At 41.6% G+C, this 18,120-nt stretch overlaps 2 protein-coding genes across 8 annotated transcripts; both read left to right on the plus strand.

Moving 5' to 3' along the window:
- The first annotated feature begins 2,387 nt into the window (after positions 1–2,387).
- LOC114430575 (uncharacterized) lies at positions 2,388–10,962 on the plus strand. 7 transcript variants are annotated; one of them, XM_028398651.1, is made up of 12 exons: positions 3,377–3,711; positions 3,793–3,853; positions 5,153–5,229; positions 5,520–5,629; positions 8,312–8,413; positions 8,494–8,636; positions 8,739–8,823; positions 9,204–9,348; positions 9,599–9,792; positions 9,878–10,016; positions 10,181–10,299; positions 10,542–10,962. In XM_028398651.1, exons 3-12 carry the CDS (start codon positions 5,163–5,165, stop codon positions 10,836–10,838), a joined length of 1,401 nt encoding a protein of 466 aa, XP_028254452.1. In that variant the 5' UTR covers positions 3,377–3,711; positions 3,793–3,853; positions 5,153–5,162; the 3' UTR covers positions 10,839–10,962. The 7 variants fall into 7 exon arrangements, 6 of the variants coding, with proteins under 6 accessions (XP_028254453.1, XP_028254454.1, XP_028254455.1 ...); XM_028398652.1 differs by lacking the exons at positions 3,377–3,711; positions 3,793–3,853 and adding an exon at positions 2,388–2,554; XM_028398653.1 differs by lacking the exons at positions 3,377–3,711; positions 3,793–3,853 and adding an exon at positions 3,214–3,249.
- Positions 10,963–13,600: 2,638 nt separating this feature from the next.
- Positions 13,601–14,358, plus strand: LOC114430562 (coiled-coil domain-containing protein 39-like). The gene is made up of 4 exons (XM_028398637.1): positions 13,601–13,728; positions 13,816–14,007; positions 14,086–14,189; positions 14,283–14,358. Exons 1-4 carry the CDS (start codon positions 13,711–13,713, stop codon positions 14,356–14,358), a joined length of 390 nt encoding a protein of 129 aa, XP_028254438.1. The 5' UTR covers positions 13,601–13,710.
- Positions 14,359–18,120: the final 3,762 nt, after the last annotated feature.

The following is an 18,120-nucleotide window of genomic DNA, read 5'->3' on the forward strand; positions in this document are numbered from 1 at the left end:
GTATTTTAGCACATAATTGTGTGTCTACACACTGTGTGTGTATGTTAGAGAGGAAGAGAGCCATTTGCACACTGTCAGGGAAGGAAAGTCAGGAAAATAAAGTTACTAAGTAAGTGAAGTTTACCTAATTCAGACGTACAACGGCGATGCATAAGCATGTAAAATGAAAACATCCAGGAGTTCTGGCGTCTGAAGTTGTGGATGGGTAAAATAGCTGTTTTTTTTTTTTTAGCTTTCGGAAAACATGTCCTCCAGTAGAGTGACTTTACTTTTAGGTTAGTGTCTCAGTTGAGATCACTGAATTAGTCTAAGTGAAGTCTATGTGCCCCTTTTCCATGGTGTGTTGCGCTCCACACGACCATACGTACATGTGCATGTTACTAAATAGACACCATAGATAGATAACTTGATAACATAATAAATAATCATTGACTAACCAAATCTAATCTACAGTTTAGTCCCCTACTAAAATTAGTATTAAAAGTAGTTTAGTAAAGTAAAGTAAATTTGTTGCAGCCCTAAAAGTAAGCGCCGGGCCCTTTGATGCTGAGAGGTTCAGACTAAACAAAACAAAAACACTAGTAGACTTGCATGCATCCTCCTGGTCATTTAATGGTGACAAGAGCAGCAGCAGCATGAAGAGAGGATTCACCTGTGCATGAGTGAAGGATTCACTTGTGAACGAATGAAGGATTCACTTGTGAACGAATGAAGGATTCGCTTGTGAACAAGTGACGGATCTACTTGTGCAGCCTTCACAGCTTCACAGCCTGGCCCTTCATAGAGCCAGGCTGCACAATCATTTCCAGAGATTGTGCACAAGTGAATCCTCTCTTCATGTTGCTTTCTGCTCTTCTCACCATCAAATGACCACACGGTCACATGTAAGACCACTTGCCTTTTGTTTTGTTTAGTCTGCACTTGGAGACATCAAAGGGCCACACGTGCATAGCAACACTTTCTTTGTTTTTGTTTACTATGAAGACTCTGTGGTTGTGTGTACTCACAGACAACAAGATCAGTGTGCAAATGGCTCTCTTCCTCTCTAACATACACACACAGTGTGTAGACACACAATTATGTGCTAAAATACTCCCTATAACTCCATATACAAGCCAGAAACTACAGTACATGAGCACAGGCCTGCAGGTAAAGGGTTAATATGGTCATTAAGTTGTTAACTGTAAAAATCACAAATGTTACCTCCTACCAACAGGGTAAACCACCAACAATCAAGAATGCATGATTATGTAGTGCCATGGCTGTGCAGTCAAAAAAAGTGTGTTTATAATGCAAGTCTATGGGACAAAATGGGAGAAAAAAAGAAAATCCAGTGCTGTGCAAAAACTAATAATGCAATAAAGTCCATTCTTCCAGAAAGAATCCAGTCCACATTCACCTTTTCTATTAAAAATGAGCCATATTGTGTGTTTTTTTTTTTTTTCAATTTTCAGCACCACCCCTTATAAAATTGGTGATTAAAGGGTTAAAATCCTGGGGGAAAATGATTTTTTCACTACTGTTGATTAGAACTGAAGTTAATTAAAAGGTCTATGCAAAAACATTTCAAAAAAATATTTATCTAATATATTTTTAAAACCGTTAAAGTTAGGGGACGTTTTTGTCCCCGAACAACACATTAGGAAAAAAAAAAGAAAATCCAGTGCTGTGCAAAAACTAATAATGCAATAAAGTCAATTTTTTTACTGATGTTTGACATGACCAAGACTGTAATGAAGGTTAAAAAGAATCCAGTCCACATTCACCTTTTCTATTAAAAATGAGCAATTTTGTGTTTTTTTTTTTTTCAATCTTCAGCACCACCCCTTATAAAATTGGTGATTAAACGGTTAAAATCCTGGGGGAAAATGATTTTTTCACTACTGTTGATTAGAACTGAAGTTAATTAAAAGGTCTATGCAAAAAAATTTCAAAAAAATATTTATCTAATATATTTTTAAAACCGTTAAAGTTAGGGGACGTTTTTGTCCCCGAACAACACATTAGGGTAGTGTTTGCGAACAATGCATGAGGGTTAAACACTTTTAGAGACGCAGGCTTCACGTCACTACAGCCTCCTTCATACTGCAGCCTGAATGTTCACTGAGTCGCTCTGCGTACAAACGTCTGCTAAATGAGTTACAAACGTCAATATAATGACGTGATATAAAACTTAAACGTATAAAAACATAAATGAAGCTGTAAAGTAGCTTGTTAGCTCATGCAGCAACAGTATGTAGCTGCTATGCTAATGCTACTTTAGCTTGTTTAGCATTAAGCTAAGTGCTGCTGTTACAACTTACTGTTACACTCAAAAAAGTGCTGGGTTATTTTTGTAAACACATTGCTGGGTTGATTATGCTGGGTCACCATTCTGGGTTGTTTGGGGTACTGTGAACCAATGGTTGGGTTGCTCATGCTGGATCAAAGGCATTTTCACCACCCAGCCATCTGGTTGGGTTATTTTGACCCAGCCACAGTGTCATTTATTTTCCCGCCCATGGAAGTTTCCAGTTTTTTCGGCTGGCAGGGGAAACAACTGCTGGACTTTCTGGTAGGTTAATATTCTTCATTTGTCGGTTAAGGTCACCATATTGTGTTTATTTTAATGTTAATTGTCACTTATCGTCGCAATATTGAATTATAATGCTTGTGGTGTACATATTTCTTATTCTGTGCCGTGATACTTGTTGGTTGGCGTATGCCAGAGCAAATATGCTAGCTAAGACAAGCCGTCAGTATAAAGTTAGCCAATACATTGTGTGTCTTTATCTGAATTCACAGTCCTAACCTTTGTGTCCGTTTATATTGTAAGTCTCTTTAGTACCGAGTTCGATTAAAAACAAACATGAGAATCCTTCTTTTAGCATTTAAAGTGACCATTAGGGACGCAGCACACTGCAGACTTGTCCGTTTGACTCGGGCCTAATTTTAGCTTTGTCGTGCGTCAGTCGACATGGGCTTACTGGAGGCGGTTAAAGTGGCACGAGCGGCAATCGGATGATCGGTTGAATTTCTGACATGTTTGATATTTTTGTCGCCCTTCGTAAGAGTAAAGCACTGTTTAAGTAGATATACGGCCCGAAGTCTCTTTTCCTTTATTGCGCATGCGTTGGCCGAATACGCGATGTCTCTGAGCCTCCATGAAGTTGCTACAGACGATAACACACATGGCGGCGCCCATACGTTGTTGGACAGAGCACAGCCATGGAGAGAGATATATTTATACTCTATCGCTTTAGGACAGAGGTGATGCAGCAGCATGCAACACAAATTCTGACTGACTTTTTCTTTGAAACAGCAACAGTACCGAGTTAGACATGTTTCATTTCGGGTTCAGTGTGATCACCTGAAGTCGCAGCCGACAATCGCACCATACAGCCGTACAGTGTGAGCACAGCAATCGTGACTGCAGTCAAGTGAGCCGTCATTTTCCAAAAGCCGCACCGAAGATTTAAGGTGCGCGACTACGTCCGTGAGTTTTGACTTGACATCGCATCGATTTATTCATACTGTGTGAGTTGGTATTAAACACAAACATCCTGTAGCGGGTGCTATTTGCCTCAGGTCGGGAAAAAGGGGAGGGTAAGTCGACCCGCATATATAGGGCTCCTTGTACGGGGGAACAAAGGTGTTGGGGTTTGGTTCCGCCCGGTGGAGTAAGGCAGGTGCACACCTTGCTCCACACTGGCGTGCAGGGAGGCCATACAGGTATGCGGGTTGGCTGTAGCCTACCTTTTTGTTTTAAAGTATTTGACGGGTGGTTGATTGACTTTGTTTTATACATTACAGATGGATGTTCAGGCAAAGAAGTAGACGGTATTCACAAGTAGTTTGGTCACGCAGATGCCAGGTATTTTAAGGATTATTAATTATATTGCAGGTATTTTAAGCATGATTTAATAAAGTGTAAAGCGGTTTTAAAAGAAAGTATTTGTTTTGTTGCAGAGCGTCGGGTTGATGGGCATCGCTGCTCTTGCCATAGCATGCAAATTGTCGGTTTCTTTTCTTTGTCTAGTCCGCCCGGCAAGTGAGCCGGTGTGTGGCACAAAAGAACTGGGAGGTGCCTTTGGGGCGGACTAGTTTTTCTTTCTTTCTTAATTTGTTTATTGTTGTTTCGTTTTTTTGTTTTCCCCTTAATCCGTACCTACCCTACTTCCATACGACCTGCCAGGCGTGTGCAGTGAAACACGGTTGCAGTGTCTAAATACTCACGTGTGCAGTGAAACACAATTGCAGTGCCTGACTCACGTGTGTGGTGGAATCACAGTTGTTCATAAAGTGTGGGGTGGACTTTTCTTTCATTCCGGGCGGCCGTTCTTTGGAAGTGGGGTAGTGGAGGTGGGCAAATTTATGTTGTTTGATTGCATTAATAAATTGATTTGATTAGACCCACCTTCTCATCATTTCTTCAGCTGGTCTCATAGCCACATAACATTTGGCGTTGTTGGCAGGATCAGCTTGATAGTGGTGGTACATTTTGGGGGAACAGATTTTTTTTTGTGTGTTTGTGTGAAAGGCAAGAGCAGCGGTGGGCCAGGAGTAAGCGTCTGGGAGAGTCCCGAAGCTAGCGGCCTTTTCCCAAAATCTATTTGAGGCGTAACACTATTGTTTACTTTCTGTCGTTAATGCGTTAATGGTATGTAAATAAAATAATCAATCAAATAAACACTAACAACAAATTTTATTTAACGTTATCGTTAAATAGATTTTATTTGCGGGTCTCTGTGTCTTTAGAGGAGAATGAATCGCTGCCGTATGCATTTAAGTTAAAAGTGACTGCAAACAGACCGGCTTCTCTTAACAATAACAAATCAATAGGTTTCACTGCTGTGCGTTTGTACCGAATCACATGACGCATGACGACAACAGTGACGCGTCGAAAATATGGCAGCGCCCTATAGCCGAAGTACCAATTTTCATCTATTAGATTAGATTAAATTTTTTATGTTTACATATTTTTGGCATATGTTTCTTGGCAAATTATATATACAAAGTTAGACTGTTTCATTGCCTAAACATTTTATCTTTAATATTATTTTTATTATATAAATATTATAAATAATTATAAATAATATTGTATTATTATTATCCCCGAATTTCCCCTTGAGGATGAATAAAGTAATTTTGATTCTGATTCTAATTATTCTAGATCAGACTTGATGGATGAATTTGTCAAAACAAAATTAAATGAATGGCAGCTGGACACCCTGTTGGATACATTCAAAGGTAAGCTAATATTTAATATTTAGTTAACATTGCTAAAACGTCTATCAAGATGCAAGCACATGTTATGAGGGTTTTCATTGTAAATAGCCTTTCCTGAAGAGCTACACCAATACTACAGTAAACTAACTAACTTTTTAGATTTAAACAGAAGGTGTTTTTTTAATTTTTTCTTCAGCTGATGTGCTTGGTTTTATGACCAACTAAGCCGAAGTTGACTTCATTTATCTGTGGCATATTTTGTGTGTGGACTCAAAACTACAACTGTCTGTTTTTGTCTGTTTAATTTTCAGAGCAGGAAGTGGATGAGGAGAGTTTCCTTTTGCTGGATGATGCTGCCATGCAGCATCTTATTCCAAAAATTGGTCAACGTCTCAAATTTCAAAAACATCACAAGGAGCTTGTGAGTAAAGTGCTTTTGTTTTTGTAAGTTTGGTAAAGATTAAAGGTAAGTTCTCTAATGTCATTCACATGCTTTCGCTGCAGACAGGCAATCCCTGGTCATGCAAAAGGACTGTTTGTTCATTTAAGGGCAGTTCATGGTGTTAATACCGCTTCGTCCTTTTTTCAATGCTGCGAAGATGGCTGCAGACGGACATTCAGATATATTCGGTCATTCAGACGACATCTTCTTCAACATTCTGTCCAAGAAAGTGCCCAAAGTACTGGACAGCATTTAATTGGTACCACAACAATGTCTGTACAGTGTTTCTCAGGTCCCATTGATAGAGAGTTAGCAAATGCAGACACATCTGAGGCTCCTACACAACAGGGCAGAAACGAAGATGATTTCTGGGACGAGTTGCAGCCAGAGACTGTAACACAGCGGGTAGCTCTGTTTTTAGCAGCTCTTAAGGCCAAGGCAGCACAGACATATAGTACAGTCAATTTTGTTGTTGCACAGACATCCTGCTTGATTTCAGACATTGTGGGTTCACTTCAGAGAAAGTCTTTGTCTCTCTTTGCGAAATTCGGCCATCGGGATGACCCAGAGGTGCAAGAACTTGCCCGTGATTTTGATAAGGCAGTGTGCCCCTTTAAAGGTTTGGATTCAGACTTCAAACAAATGCAGTATTTTGCAAAGTCAGGATACTTTATCCAGCCTGTAGAGCAGGCTCTGCCTGGAGTCTCATATGTGCAGAGAAGGGACTCTGCTACTGGGACACTTAGACAGGTTGCTGTTCAGGATGTGTTTTTTCGTGTCCCACTGAAAACTCTGCTAACTCAACTGCTTGAGATCCCTGGCATTTTGGAGGCCATCTTCACCTGGCAGAAAAGAGAAAATGGAGTACTCATAGACTTCTATGATGGGAAGTATTGCAAGCAGCATTGTCTCTTTTCCAGCAATGTGTCTGTTCCACTTCTTTTGTACAACGATGACTGTGAAATAGTTAACCCACTAGGCTCAAAGGTTGTGGTACACAAGTTGGGGTTCCTTTACTTCACTATCAAGAGTCTGCCTCCAGAGTTTCTATCAAAACTCTCATCACACTTTCTCATAGCAGTTTACAGAACAGATGATGCAAAAACCTATGGGATTGATAGTGTTCTACAGTCAATTGTAGAGGAGCTGAAAGATCTTGAGATCACTGGCATCTCCCTCAACACACCTCTTTTCAAGGGTGAAATGAGGTTTTCTGTTGCACAGGTGTGTGGGGACAATCTTGGCCTAAATGCCATTCTAGGTTTTACTGAGAGCTTCTCAAGTAATTTCTTCTGTCGCATGTGCAAGGCACACAAGAACATCACAAGGACACAGACAAAAGAGGATCTTGCCATGATAAGAAATGAAACAAACCATGCTGAAGATGTTTGTCATGGTAATGTGTCTGAGACTGGTGTTAAAAGAGACAGCATCCTAAACAGTCTGTCCTACTTTCATGTCACAGACAACAAAGTTGCAGACATAATGCATGACTTGTTGGAAGGGGTGGGGCCATATGAGTTGAAGCTGGTAATCTCTTCACTGATTGAGGACAAACACTTGACCCTTGAAAAACTCAACTTCCGGATCACAAGTTTTGATTATGGCTTTCCTGATCTGAAGAATAAGCCATCCTTGATTGGGAAGAATGAACTTAAAAATCCCGAAGGAGCAATGCATCAGTCTGCAGCGCAAACATGGTGTCTCCTCAGATGGTTGCCATGTATGATTGGGGACCTCATTCCTGAAGAAAACAAGCACTGGGAGCTCTTGCTTCTCCTTCTGGAATGTATGGAGTTGATTTTCTCTTCTTCCATTACACCAGAGGCTGTAGTTTACTTGGCTGCACTGATTGATGAGCATCACTCTCTGTTCCTTGAGCTGTACCCCAGATTGCATCTTCGCCCGAAGCACCACCTCATGGTGCACTATCCAAATGCAATCCTACACTTGGGACCACTTGTTCAGTTCTGGTCGATGCGATTTGAAGCCAAACATGGTTTCTTTAAACGCATCAGCCATGTCACCTGTAACTTTAAGAATATTTGTAAGACTATGGCATTTCGGCATCAGATGATGCTATGCTACTCACTCCTCTCTGGTTCTGTGTTTAAAAATGAAACAGAGGTTGGTCCAGGCCAGAGTGTTTTGCTTGCCGTAATGGATGGCTTTTGTGATGTACAAAATGGTCTTGAGGATATTCCACCCTTTACAGAGATCTTTGTGCCAGCTTGGGTAAAAGTAAATGGTACACACTACAAACCTGGAACCACAGTATTTCTGTCTTACACTGCTGATGGCGAGCCCCAGTTTGGTAGAGTGAAAAGCCTTCTCATGTTGGGTGACAGAGTGAAGCTTGTCATCCAAAAATGGGATACAGTAGGATTTGAGAAGCATTTCTTTGCCTACGGTGTAACAGCAACCACTGATGTGTTTGCTGTTGATCAAGGTTCCCTCCTTGACTATCACACTCTCCATGCAGTGAAGTCCTTCAGGGATAATGATGACTGTTTATATGTTTCACTTAGATACAGAATCTTTTAAGACGCTGTTCATTTCATCTGACATTCACAATGTTATGATCAGGTGTTGAATTATATGTATTGTGTTAAATGTTTGTTTTAAGTGCATGATGAGTTTTTGAATCCCTCCTTACTATAGCTCCAAGCTGCCTGTTCGACAAAGGATCAATGTTTATCAGAAAAGAATGTTGAAACGGTGGCATCGACAACTCTGCTTACTGTGGTGCTTCATCCAGAATTTGTATGTTTGAATTTTCTAAGCACCTAGATAACAGTGCAATGCGTAAAAATCTTTAAGTAATTTGTTTATATCCAATATAGGCGATTCGCCAAATGTTGGGAGGTAGCCTTGAAGGGAGATCTATATTAAGCACTTTGGATGAGAAGCAATCAATTACATCCAAAGAGAGGAAGCTTCTTGTGAGACTTCTGGTATCCCACCTTATTGAAAAACATGGCGAAATGTAAGCAAGTTTTGCAAGGAGAAAAAATAAAATTTTAATGCAGTTGATTTATATAATGGCATCGTAACCTTTCTACCCATTTTTAAATGCTATCCTCTACAGGCCACCCTCAGACACTAAGATAGCACTTGCCATGGCGTTGATTTATGAATTTCCATGTCTTAAGGATGACACAGGCAGCAGCTATGTAAGTTCACCCAGATATTTAGTAATCAGTATATTTTATCCCACCAATAAAGTAAATGCATAAATTAAAAATGTGCGTTTTTGAACTGTTTACAAATGCGTTTAGTTGTACATCCTTACTCAAGGAAAAGGCTGTAATTGTTTCAGTTAAGAGTTGAGTGAGTTATGTAGATGTCACAAACTGTCAAATTATTTTGTTCTTAAAAAAAAATTGCGTGCCATGGAAGGACAGCAAGGAAGTGAAATGAGTAATAGTCAATTTGGCAATGTGGCAACTGTGTTCCATTAATGTGGTTTTTAACACAAACACATTTTTTGTTAATTGCTTCATTACCTATTATTGGGTTTACACTTAAAGCTGAATTGGATCTTATGTCACAGGGAGCATGGTACACACCTGGCCGAAAACACAGACCTGCTACAGGTTTTTTGGAGGAGCGCTTGAGAAATGTCAGAAAGCGTATGAGGAGCCTGATTCGCCCGCGCCAACAGGAACCACAAGAGGACCATGCTGTCCTTACACCAGGTAAGGTATCATATTTTCATTATTTGTTCATTTACATGATTTTTTTCCAGTATTTTTCTGTTGCAGGGTAGTTGTTTGAGGGACTATAGATACTGCTGAGGTTGTATGATACATTTAGCAGCCGTTCTTTAGCAATGGGATGGTAATTTTATACTCATGTTTTTGTTCTCTTGCCAATCAACATCTAATTGTGACAACCACTTTCACAAACAAGTTCACACTCTTTACTGCCTTTACTATTGTTCAACAGATTCACTTTCATCTCCCCAAAATATTCGAGAGATGGTTGCCTGGCTGAAAGCTAACAAATATCCAGTCTCTGAAGTGGAGGCCAAGATGAAGGAAACCTCCATACACAGAAGCAAATGGATTAGATGTAACGGCTCCAAAACCATCAGTGAAATCCTGAGGGAGTTTCCCAGGCTGACAGACAATCCTGGCATGGTAATTTAAAAAAGTTTGTTTTATTATGTACTTATTGAACTCTCAGTGCTATCGTAATTAATTTGTTCTTTTTTTTATTTATCAGATATCGCAAGACTTTCAGCAACTTCATCCTGAGGCAGCAGGACAAATGTTTGAGAAGTGGCCTGCAATTGCAGACAAAATCTTAAAATATGCCCAACGAGAGGGAAAAATAAATGTTGTGCCAGATGATGTCACACCTGGTAAGATATTTGTATTATCCATGTATCCATCTTGTGAAACCTGTTCTTATTATAATTAATTATTATCCATATTCCATCCACAATATATTTTCCATAATTGATCATAATGGAAATCACAAACAGCACTAGTAAACGGGGCACTATGTATTGTGTATTTGATAAAGGTGAGAGAGCTTTAAAGGCCTTACCAAACCTGCTTCCCCCATCACTCTTCAAAAGAGGTGGAAAAATTGTGAGACCCACGACAGCGGAGTCTCAAAGGGCATTTGTTAACATGCAGCCTGTAAGTTTATCTTTCACATATTTCTTTTAATAAATGTGAGGATTTTTACTTCTTAAAATGCTTGACAGTAAGTATCAGAAACTACACATCTAATGATAAATATAAACCAAGTTGAACACTGATGATAACTAGAAAGGCTTTCACAACATTTATCCTATATATGATATCAATAACTCAATGTTGATATGAATATAAATTTCTGTTTTATTATGACACTAACCTTCTGATATGTTATTTAACAGGTTGGAACCAATATAGTGGAGTACCTGACAAATGTGGATAACACCTTTCCACACGTTCTGTCGCTGGGACATGAGAGAGTGTCTCAAACATTTCTGGTTGTGGAAGGCCATGCCATTGAGACTGACTCGCTGCTTGAAGCTGTGGACCTGTGCTTTAAGTCTTTTTATGTTTTTGACACGAATTACCCAAAGGAGTGCCAACCCACATGGGAGTTTTTGCAGCACTGCATTTATGAAATAAATGGACAAGAATCTTCAGCTGTCAAATTTTTGAGGACAGCCATTGCCCATACCTAGAGTGTGGATTATCTCTGAAGACTGTTTGGTTTGTTTGGTTTCCACTGACATTTACCTGTGTTTTGTTACATAGAAATGTGTTGTCAGAATCTGAATTTTGACTAATAAACAGTTCCAAAGTAAATTAATCTACTGTATCAAGTTAGGATGAGTACCCACTAGGTTGGAGCAAACAAATTGGTAATAGGTAACATTGATTTAGAAATATGGTTAATTTGACTGACTAGGTTGGGTCAAAAATAACCCACTCTATAGGTAACATTTACCCAGCAATATATTAAGTTGACCCATAAGGTTGGGTCAAAAAACAACCCACTCTATAGGTAAAATTTACCCAGCAATATATTAAGTTGACCCATAAGGTTGGGTCAAAAAACAACCCACTCTATAGGTAAAATTTACCCAGCAATATATTAAGTTGACCCATAAGGTTGGGTCAAAAAACAACCCAGATTATATGTAACATTGATCCAGCAATATGGTTAATTTGACTCACTAGATTGGGTCAAAAAATAACCCAGCAGTCTGGGTTAAAAAGGTAGAACCCAGCAGTTGGGCCAAAATAACCCAGCGTGTGTTCTGTCCCATAGTGACCCAGCAGTGGGGTTAAGGTTGGGTTATTTTTTAACCCAGCAGTTTTTTGAGTGTAGAGTTAATGAGCTCTAAACCACAGCAGGAAAAACTAATGTATATATTTAGTCTATTTAATGTTTATTAATGCTCAGGTGTTTCTCTGTAAAGGACAAGCTAGTTAATTATTGTCATATAGTTGTGTTATTTTATGGCTTTTTTAAATGTTTTTCATCAGGTGCTGTGCTTAAACACCTGTCTGTGTCTCCTCATGAAGATGCCACAACCTCCACATAATAATCTGGATTATTTACAGTGTTAGTTATCAGGCTGATCATTATGGTCTTATACCACACAGGCCATGTGGAGCCCTGTGAGGAAACTCCAGAGGACGTCCCAGCAGCAGTCCAACACCTGAGAGCCTCCACTCCTTCCTCTGCTCCTCCAGCACCTGACCTGGTAACAGAGGAAGGGTCCAAGGTGTCCAGGTCTCACTGATGATCCTGCACTGTGGACAAACTTAATAATAACAATACTAGTCATCATATCTTGTGTTGTCAGTGGTGGAGGAAGTACTGATGTTTAGTACTTAAGTGAAAGTACAATTACCCAGCAAAATATATACTCAAGTAAAGTAGATGTGCTACATCAATGAGCCTACTTAACCAAAGTCTCAAGTACTTACTTTCAATTTCCAAGAGTTTAAATCAAGACAATTGGACTCAAGGATTGTTTTTTTTTTAACATGGGGATACATAAAAAATACATGAAAAATTACCTAAGTACAGTAACAAAGTACAAATACTTAGTTACTTTCCACCACTGTGGACAGTCTTCAGAAAATATATATTTCTATGATGAATTTTGATTGTGTTGTACAGGTTTTTTATATTTCCTTAAGATAATATTTTCATATGTGTGTTCCACATTATATTAATAAAAAGGTTGCTTATATAATCATCACTGTACATGTCTTTGTGTTTGGGGCGGCATTTCTATAGAATCTAGTAGCCCGTAGGGTCCCAGTGTTACCTTCTCGCCTAGGGCCCCTATAGTGTCAAGCAATGGCTCTGTTCAAGAGTTAACAAGACACAGGTGACAACAATCAAACCCTTTGCAGTGCGCAGTGCGGACTTTGCAGTGCGGACCAGTGCAGCCTTTGCAGTGTGCAGTGCGGCCTTTGCAGTGCGGACTCTGCAGTGTGCAGTGCGGCCTTTGCAGTGCGCAGTGCGGACTTTGCAGTGCAGACTTTGCAGTGCGCAGTGCGGACTTTGCAGTACGCAGTGCGGACCAGTGCAGCCTTTGCAGTGTGCAGTGCGGCCTTTGCAGTGCGCAGTGCGGCCTTTGCAGTGCGGACTCTGCAGTGTGCAGTGCGGACTTTGCAGTACGCAGTGCGGACCAGTGCAGCCTTTGCAGTGTGCAGTGCGGCCTTTGCAGTGCGCAGTGCGGCCTTTGCAGTGCACCCTTTGCAGTGCGCAGTGCGGACTTTGCAGTGCACCCTTTGCAGTGCGCAGTGCGGACTTTGCAGTGCGGACTGCAAAGTCCGCACTGCGCACTGCAAAGTCCGCACTGCACGAGCCGATATTTTGTGGCCCCCCACTTGAGAAACTAGCCGTCTGACTCAGGACACGGCTAAGAAGCTCCTTAGGAGAGAGGAAAAACACGCTGGAGGTCCGAGCCTTTCATAAATAAAAAATAGAAAAGAGAAGTAGCTATAGATTGTGATGCCACAATAACATGTATCTGTATCCCCAGAACAACATTTTCAAGGCCAAACAGAAGCTGGAGGAGTTCAGGCAGCAGATGAACTGGGACCAGCAGACAATGGATTGCATTTTGGAGGAGTCAGCAGGCAAATATGAGGACACGATGGCCATCAACAAATACGCTCAGCAAGATGAGCAGAGGATCAAGGTAAAGAGATGAAAACATCTCTCTTCTGCAGCACTTACAGCTTTGAGTTATCATCAGCTAACAGCTGTCTAACCTCCCCTGGTGCAGTCGCTCATTCTGGCGATAGAGAAGAAGTCTGTGGAGGCCAATGAAAAGCTCAAAGCACTCGATAAAGAGAAGACTGAGACAAAATTAGCCCAGGTAATGTGTAAAAACACAGCACATCCATGGTGTTATTACTAACAGTATGTGTAGGCAGTTGTGGTTTCCCATTAAAATCCCTCTGCTGTCGTACCAGCTTGCATTGGATAAGGTGACAGAGAATCTGCAGCAGGCTCACCTGGAGACACAGCAGCTTACCCACCTGTGGGAAAACACTATCAAGAACATGAAGTAACAAGATGCTGAGATGCAGCAGTGTGCACTGGTAAAGCATGGGACATTAAACATCTACTGGTCATTCATTCTAGAGTGAATTCACACAGGAGTCTTTTCTTTTAAATTATTATTGCAGCAACTTGCAAAAGCCAACCAGAAGCTGAGGGAAAACAGGGCCGCCATTGCAGAGAAGAAGCACCTGATGGAGATCCAGAGGAACAACAGGAAAGAAACCGAGAGGAAGTCAGCGGTGGCCAACAAACAGGCAGTAAAACTGCAGCAGGAGCTGAAGGAGCAGGAGAGTGACTGTGGCAGGCTGCAGGATGAGGTGCTGAATGTGGACTAATAATAAACTGCCTTCATATTGATATTATTATAAGTGAACTGACTCTCGTGTGTCCCGCAGCTGAAAAGCTGCAAAGGCAACCTAGAGAGAACAACCTCTGATGTGAAGATGCTGACGTCCCACATATCCACGATGAAGAAGGACATCCAGGACTACAATGACAAGTCAGTGTATCACAGCAGGGCTCTGTGTGTGTATTGACTGGAGCTGTGGTAATGTACTACACAATGTCTGTTTTATGTTTCTGTGTATTTTAGACTGAAGGAAGCCAAGATCCACAATGCTGCGCTGGAGGAGAAACTTAAGGTTGAAGTAGATTTTCCTCAAAGCTAAGAATGGACCTGACAGAAAGGCTGTATGCACTGTGATTTTAAACTCATGGGTTCCCTATCAGGACAGCATGGTGGAGCACAAGTTTATGAAGCTAGAGGTGGAGTGTATGAGGGATCTGCTGTACAACAAGGCAGACGGCGTGCTGTCTTTGGAGAAGAGGAAGCTGAACCTGCAGAAAGCTATGACAGAGAGGGAGGATGAGATCAAGGTGTACAAAGAAATGCTCAGCCAGCAGCTGAAGCTCGGTGAACAGGAGAGGCAGAGACTCAGGTAAAAAAAAAACAAATCACTCAGTTCTCAAAGGTTTGTCACATCACTCAATGTCAATCATTGTGTCTCAGTGCTGAACTCAATGAGAAACTGTCCAAGACTGAAACCATTAAGAAACATTTTGAGGTTGTGACCCTGACCAAGGCAGGTCCTGAGGCGGAGGGGGAGCAGTCACAGGCTTTTCAGAAGGAGAAACTCGACAGAGCCACAAAACAGGTTTAAAATCAACCGCTCATTTCATGATGCGGCAGTAAACACAGGGGGTGTTGTGTGTGTATACAGAACACCACCTGTTTAATTCTGTAATGTCCTGCTGTTTTCCAGTGCTCCAAGCTGACCAAACAGATCCGCTCAGCAAAAAACACCAAGAGTGAGACTTTTGAAGAGAAGGACATTAAAGTGACAGAGATGAAGGAATTTAACAAGGTTATTGACAAGATGCTGAATGAGGCCATGGAGAAAATCCCAGACGTCAGACCGGCGCTGGAGAAATACTTCCTGCAGGTGCAGAACAGCTCAAACAGCTCAAACAGCAGGACTAATGCAGCCACAGCAGCGTACCCTTTAATGCTCCTCTCTATTACCCCTCACAGGCCAATGTGTCTCTTCCACCTCCTCCTTCAGCTCCTTCCACCCAGCGGAGCTTCAGGACAAACTCTGCCCGCAGCTCGACCACTTCCAGGTCAGACTTACCCTGAAATGGGTCACACTAGAATACTACACTGATAACAGTTCACCTTTAACAGTCAGTCAGCTCCACAGCTGCAAGGTGTTGGTGATAAAAATGCAGCTTGCCTTGCAGCTGTGGAGCTGACTGACTGTTAAAGGTGAACAGTGTAGTATGTGTAGTATTCTAGTGTTGTTCATCTGCTGCCTGAACTCCTCCAGCTTCTGTTTGGCCTTGAAAATGTTGTTCTGGGGATACAGATACATGTTATTGTGGCATCACAATCTATAGCTACTTCTCTTTTCTATTTTTTATTTATGAAAGGCTCGGACCTCCAGCGTGTTTTTCCTCTCTCCTAAGGAGCTTCTTAGCCGTGTCCTGAGTCAGACGGCTAGTTTCTCTCTCCGCGAGGGCTGTCAGGTGTTTCTCTAACTCTATCTCTCTCTCCTTTGCCTCACACAGAGCCTAGACAACACAAATAACACACACTGCATAACCCACCACAAAACAAACATATCACAACTCATAGATACTGACCTCAGTGTTTTCCAGCTCTTCTTTAATATTCTTTAGGTAATTGGCCATGTTCTTCTTTTGTTCCTTGTTTTTCTCCAGTTTGTCTTCCAGTTGTGTCCGCTCTATCTCTTTTCTACAAATCTGTTGACATCATCATGACACAGCACACAGTGAATCAAAATTCAGATACCGAAAACCGATGTGCAATAACATTAAGAAAACACAATCTAAATTGTAAAGTGAGGACCTTTTGTCCATACATACATATCTGACACTTAACAAGAAAAAAAGATTCAAATGTTACATTTTATTTGGAAATTTCAGCTGCTCTTAAATATTTAAAATAATGAATTGAACAGTGACCCTGGTGTCACTGCAGGAGGACCGTGTGCACAACCTGCACTCAGTCAAAACAAACCTTATCAACGGTTTGTGTTACAACATTATTCTTCAGTGAGTAATTTTAAACGACCCACATGATGACACCCAAAAACAAACAGAGAAAAGGAAGCTAAACACGTCTGTGCCATTAAACATGTTAATAATAAGTTTCCTCACCTCCTCCAGTAAGGCTTTGTTTTCAGCGTTGAGCTCGGGGACAGCATAACGGCTACCCCACCCCACTTCAGCCAAAACTGGGTCGAGAACTTCAGACATAGATTCCATTTTAACACCGCGCCTGACAAATGCTATGGAAAGCAACAACACAGTAATTCTCAGCAATATCTCTTGACTCCGGCTTTATACAGCGTCTCTCTGCCGGTTGCTAGGGCTCAGGTCTGTTGTCAGTCGCCCCTAGCAAACCCCTCGTTCGCCACAAGGAGGCAGCGCGAGACCAGAAGTAATGCTTCCGGTCAGCTTGTAAAATACATTTAAGAAGTAATTTCATAGTGTGTCATATAACTTTGTTTTCTGCAGTTCAGGCTGTGGCAGATGAGATCAGTTGTTTTTATGCTCTCTGGAGCTCCGGTTGGTACGAGATGGTCATAAATTCAGACTAAGGACAGCAACACCTCTGATCTGATAAAAGCCAGATTCTAAAGGAATGTGTTTTTCTCCTGAGTGCCCCATGTTATGGTCATCCCTAGATCAGACTCACAACCTATGAGTATTGAATTATTGAAATAGTACTATCAGTACTTTATCAGTATTTAAAATACTTTTTATGTAACTGTTCATTATACAAGGTCCAAACTCATTTTAAGATGATATGTATGTACAAAATGTACTGATGCTTACAAAAATATATGGAAGTGTGATGCGGTGCACCTAAATTTTGTGCCGGTGCACCTAAGAAAAAAAGTTAGGCGCACCAGTGCAACCAGTGCAAAAAGTTAGTCTAGAGCCCTGTCCTCCCCGCCGTCAAAGTCAGGCACCTCCACCTCTGCCGGCACCGCCACACCCCCATTGGATGACGGCTGAGGCTGTAAAAGAAACATTAGATCAGAGCCTGGCATTTTCCTGCCGGTGACAGTGAAATTCTTGCTGGGGAACAATTTGTCTCAGTGGCTGAAGCAGAGGGTTGGTTCTTCAGGAGGCATGGCTCCACCTCCACCGGTGCCTGCACAGCCTCCAGATGTGCTAACTCTGCCTCCTGCTGCACCTGATCCCACCACCCCTCCTCTACCATATAATCTTCACCAGAGCTGGATGATGACTGAGGCTGTAAAAGAAACATTAGATCAGAGCCTGGCATTTTCCTGCTGGTGAAATTCTTGCTGGGGAACAACTTGCCTCAGTGGCTGGAGCAGAGGGTTTCTTCTTTTCCAGCCCCCTGCAGCTTTCTCTGTAGAGAGAGAAGATGAAGTGCATTGTATGTGAATACAATTTACGTAGAAGTGAAGCCATACTGTTACCCTTCACTCACCTCCAGCTGTGCCAGCTTCTCCCGAAGAGCCCGGTTTTTGGCCGCCAGCTCCCTGCAATTGGTGCAGGCCGTCCCCACTGGCACTGCACACAGCCAAGGGCTATATGGCCTGTGGCCAGACCATTGACCAGGGTGCACTCCTGTGTGTTCTGTATGTGGTGGGCCTTCATTAGGTGCCTGGAGGCGTACCAGAAGGTCCCACCACATACAGGACATGTAAGCATCTGCTTAGGCTTTGTCATCTGAAAGAAAAAGGGGTTCAAGATTGATTCAGCATTAATATATCATATATCTCTGCTTCTACTTGATGCCTGTTGACATCAAAGAAAAACTGGGAGAAAGGTTGCAATCTGAAATTAATGCAGCAATGCAGGTGGCCTAGATTGGATCATTTGACTTTTTCTGCTACAGAAAAGTTTTTCAGCTGTAATTTTACAGCTAC

This window comes from Parambassis ranga, unplaced genomic scaffold, assembly GCF_900634625.1.
Source record: "Parambassis ranga unplaced genomic scaffold, fParRan2.1 scaffold_24_arrow_ctg1, whole genome shotgun sequence".
Classification (NCBI taxonomy): domain Eukaryota; kingdom Metazoa; phylum Chordata; class Actinopteri; family Ambassidae; genus Parambassis; species Parambassis ranga.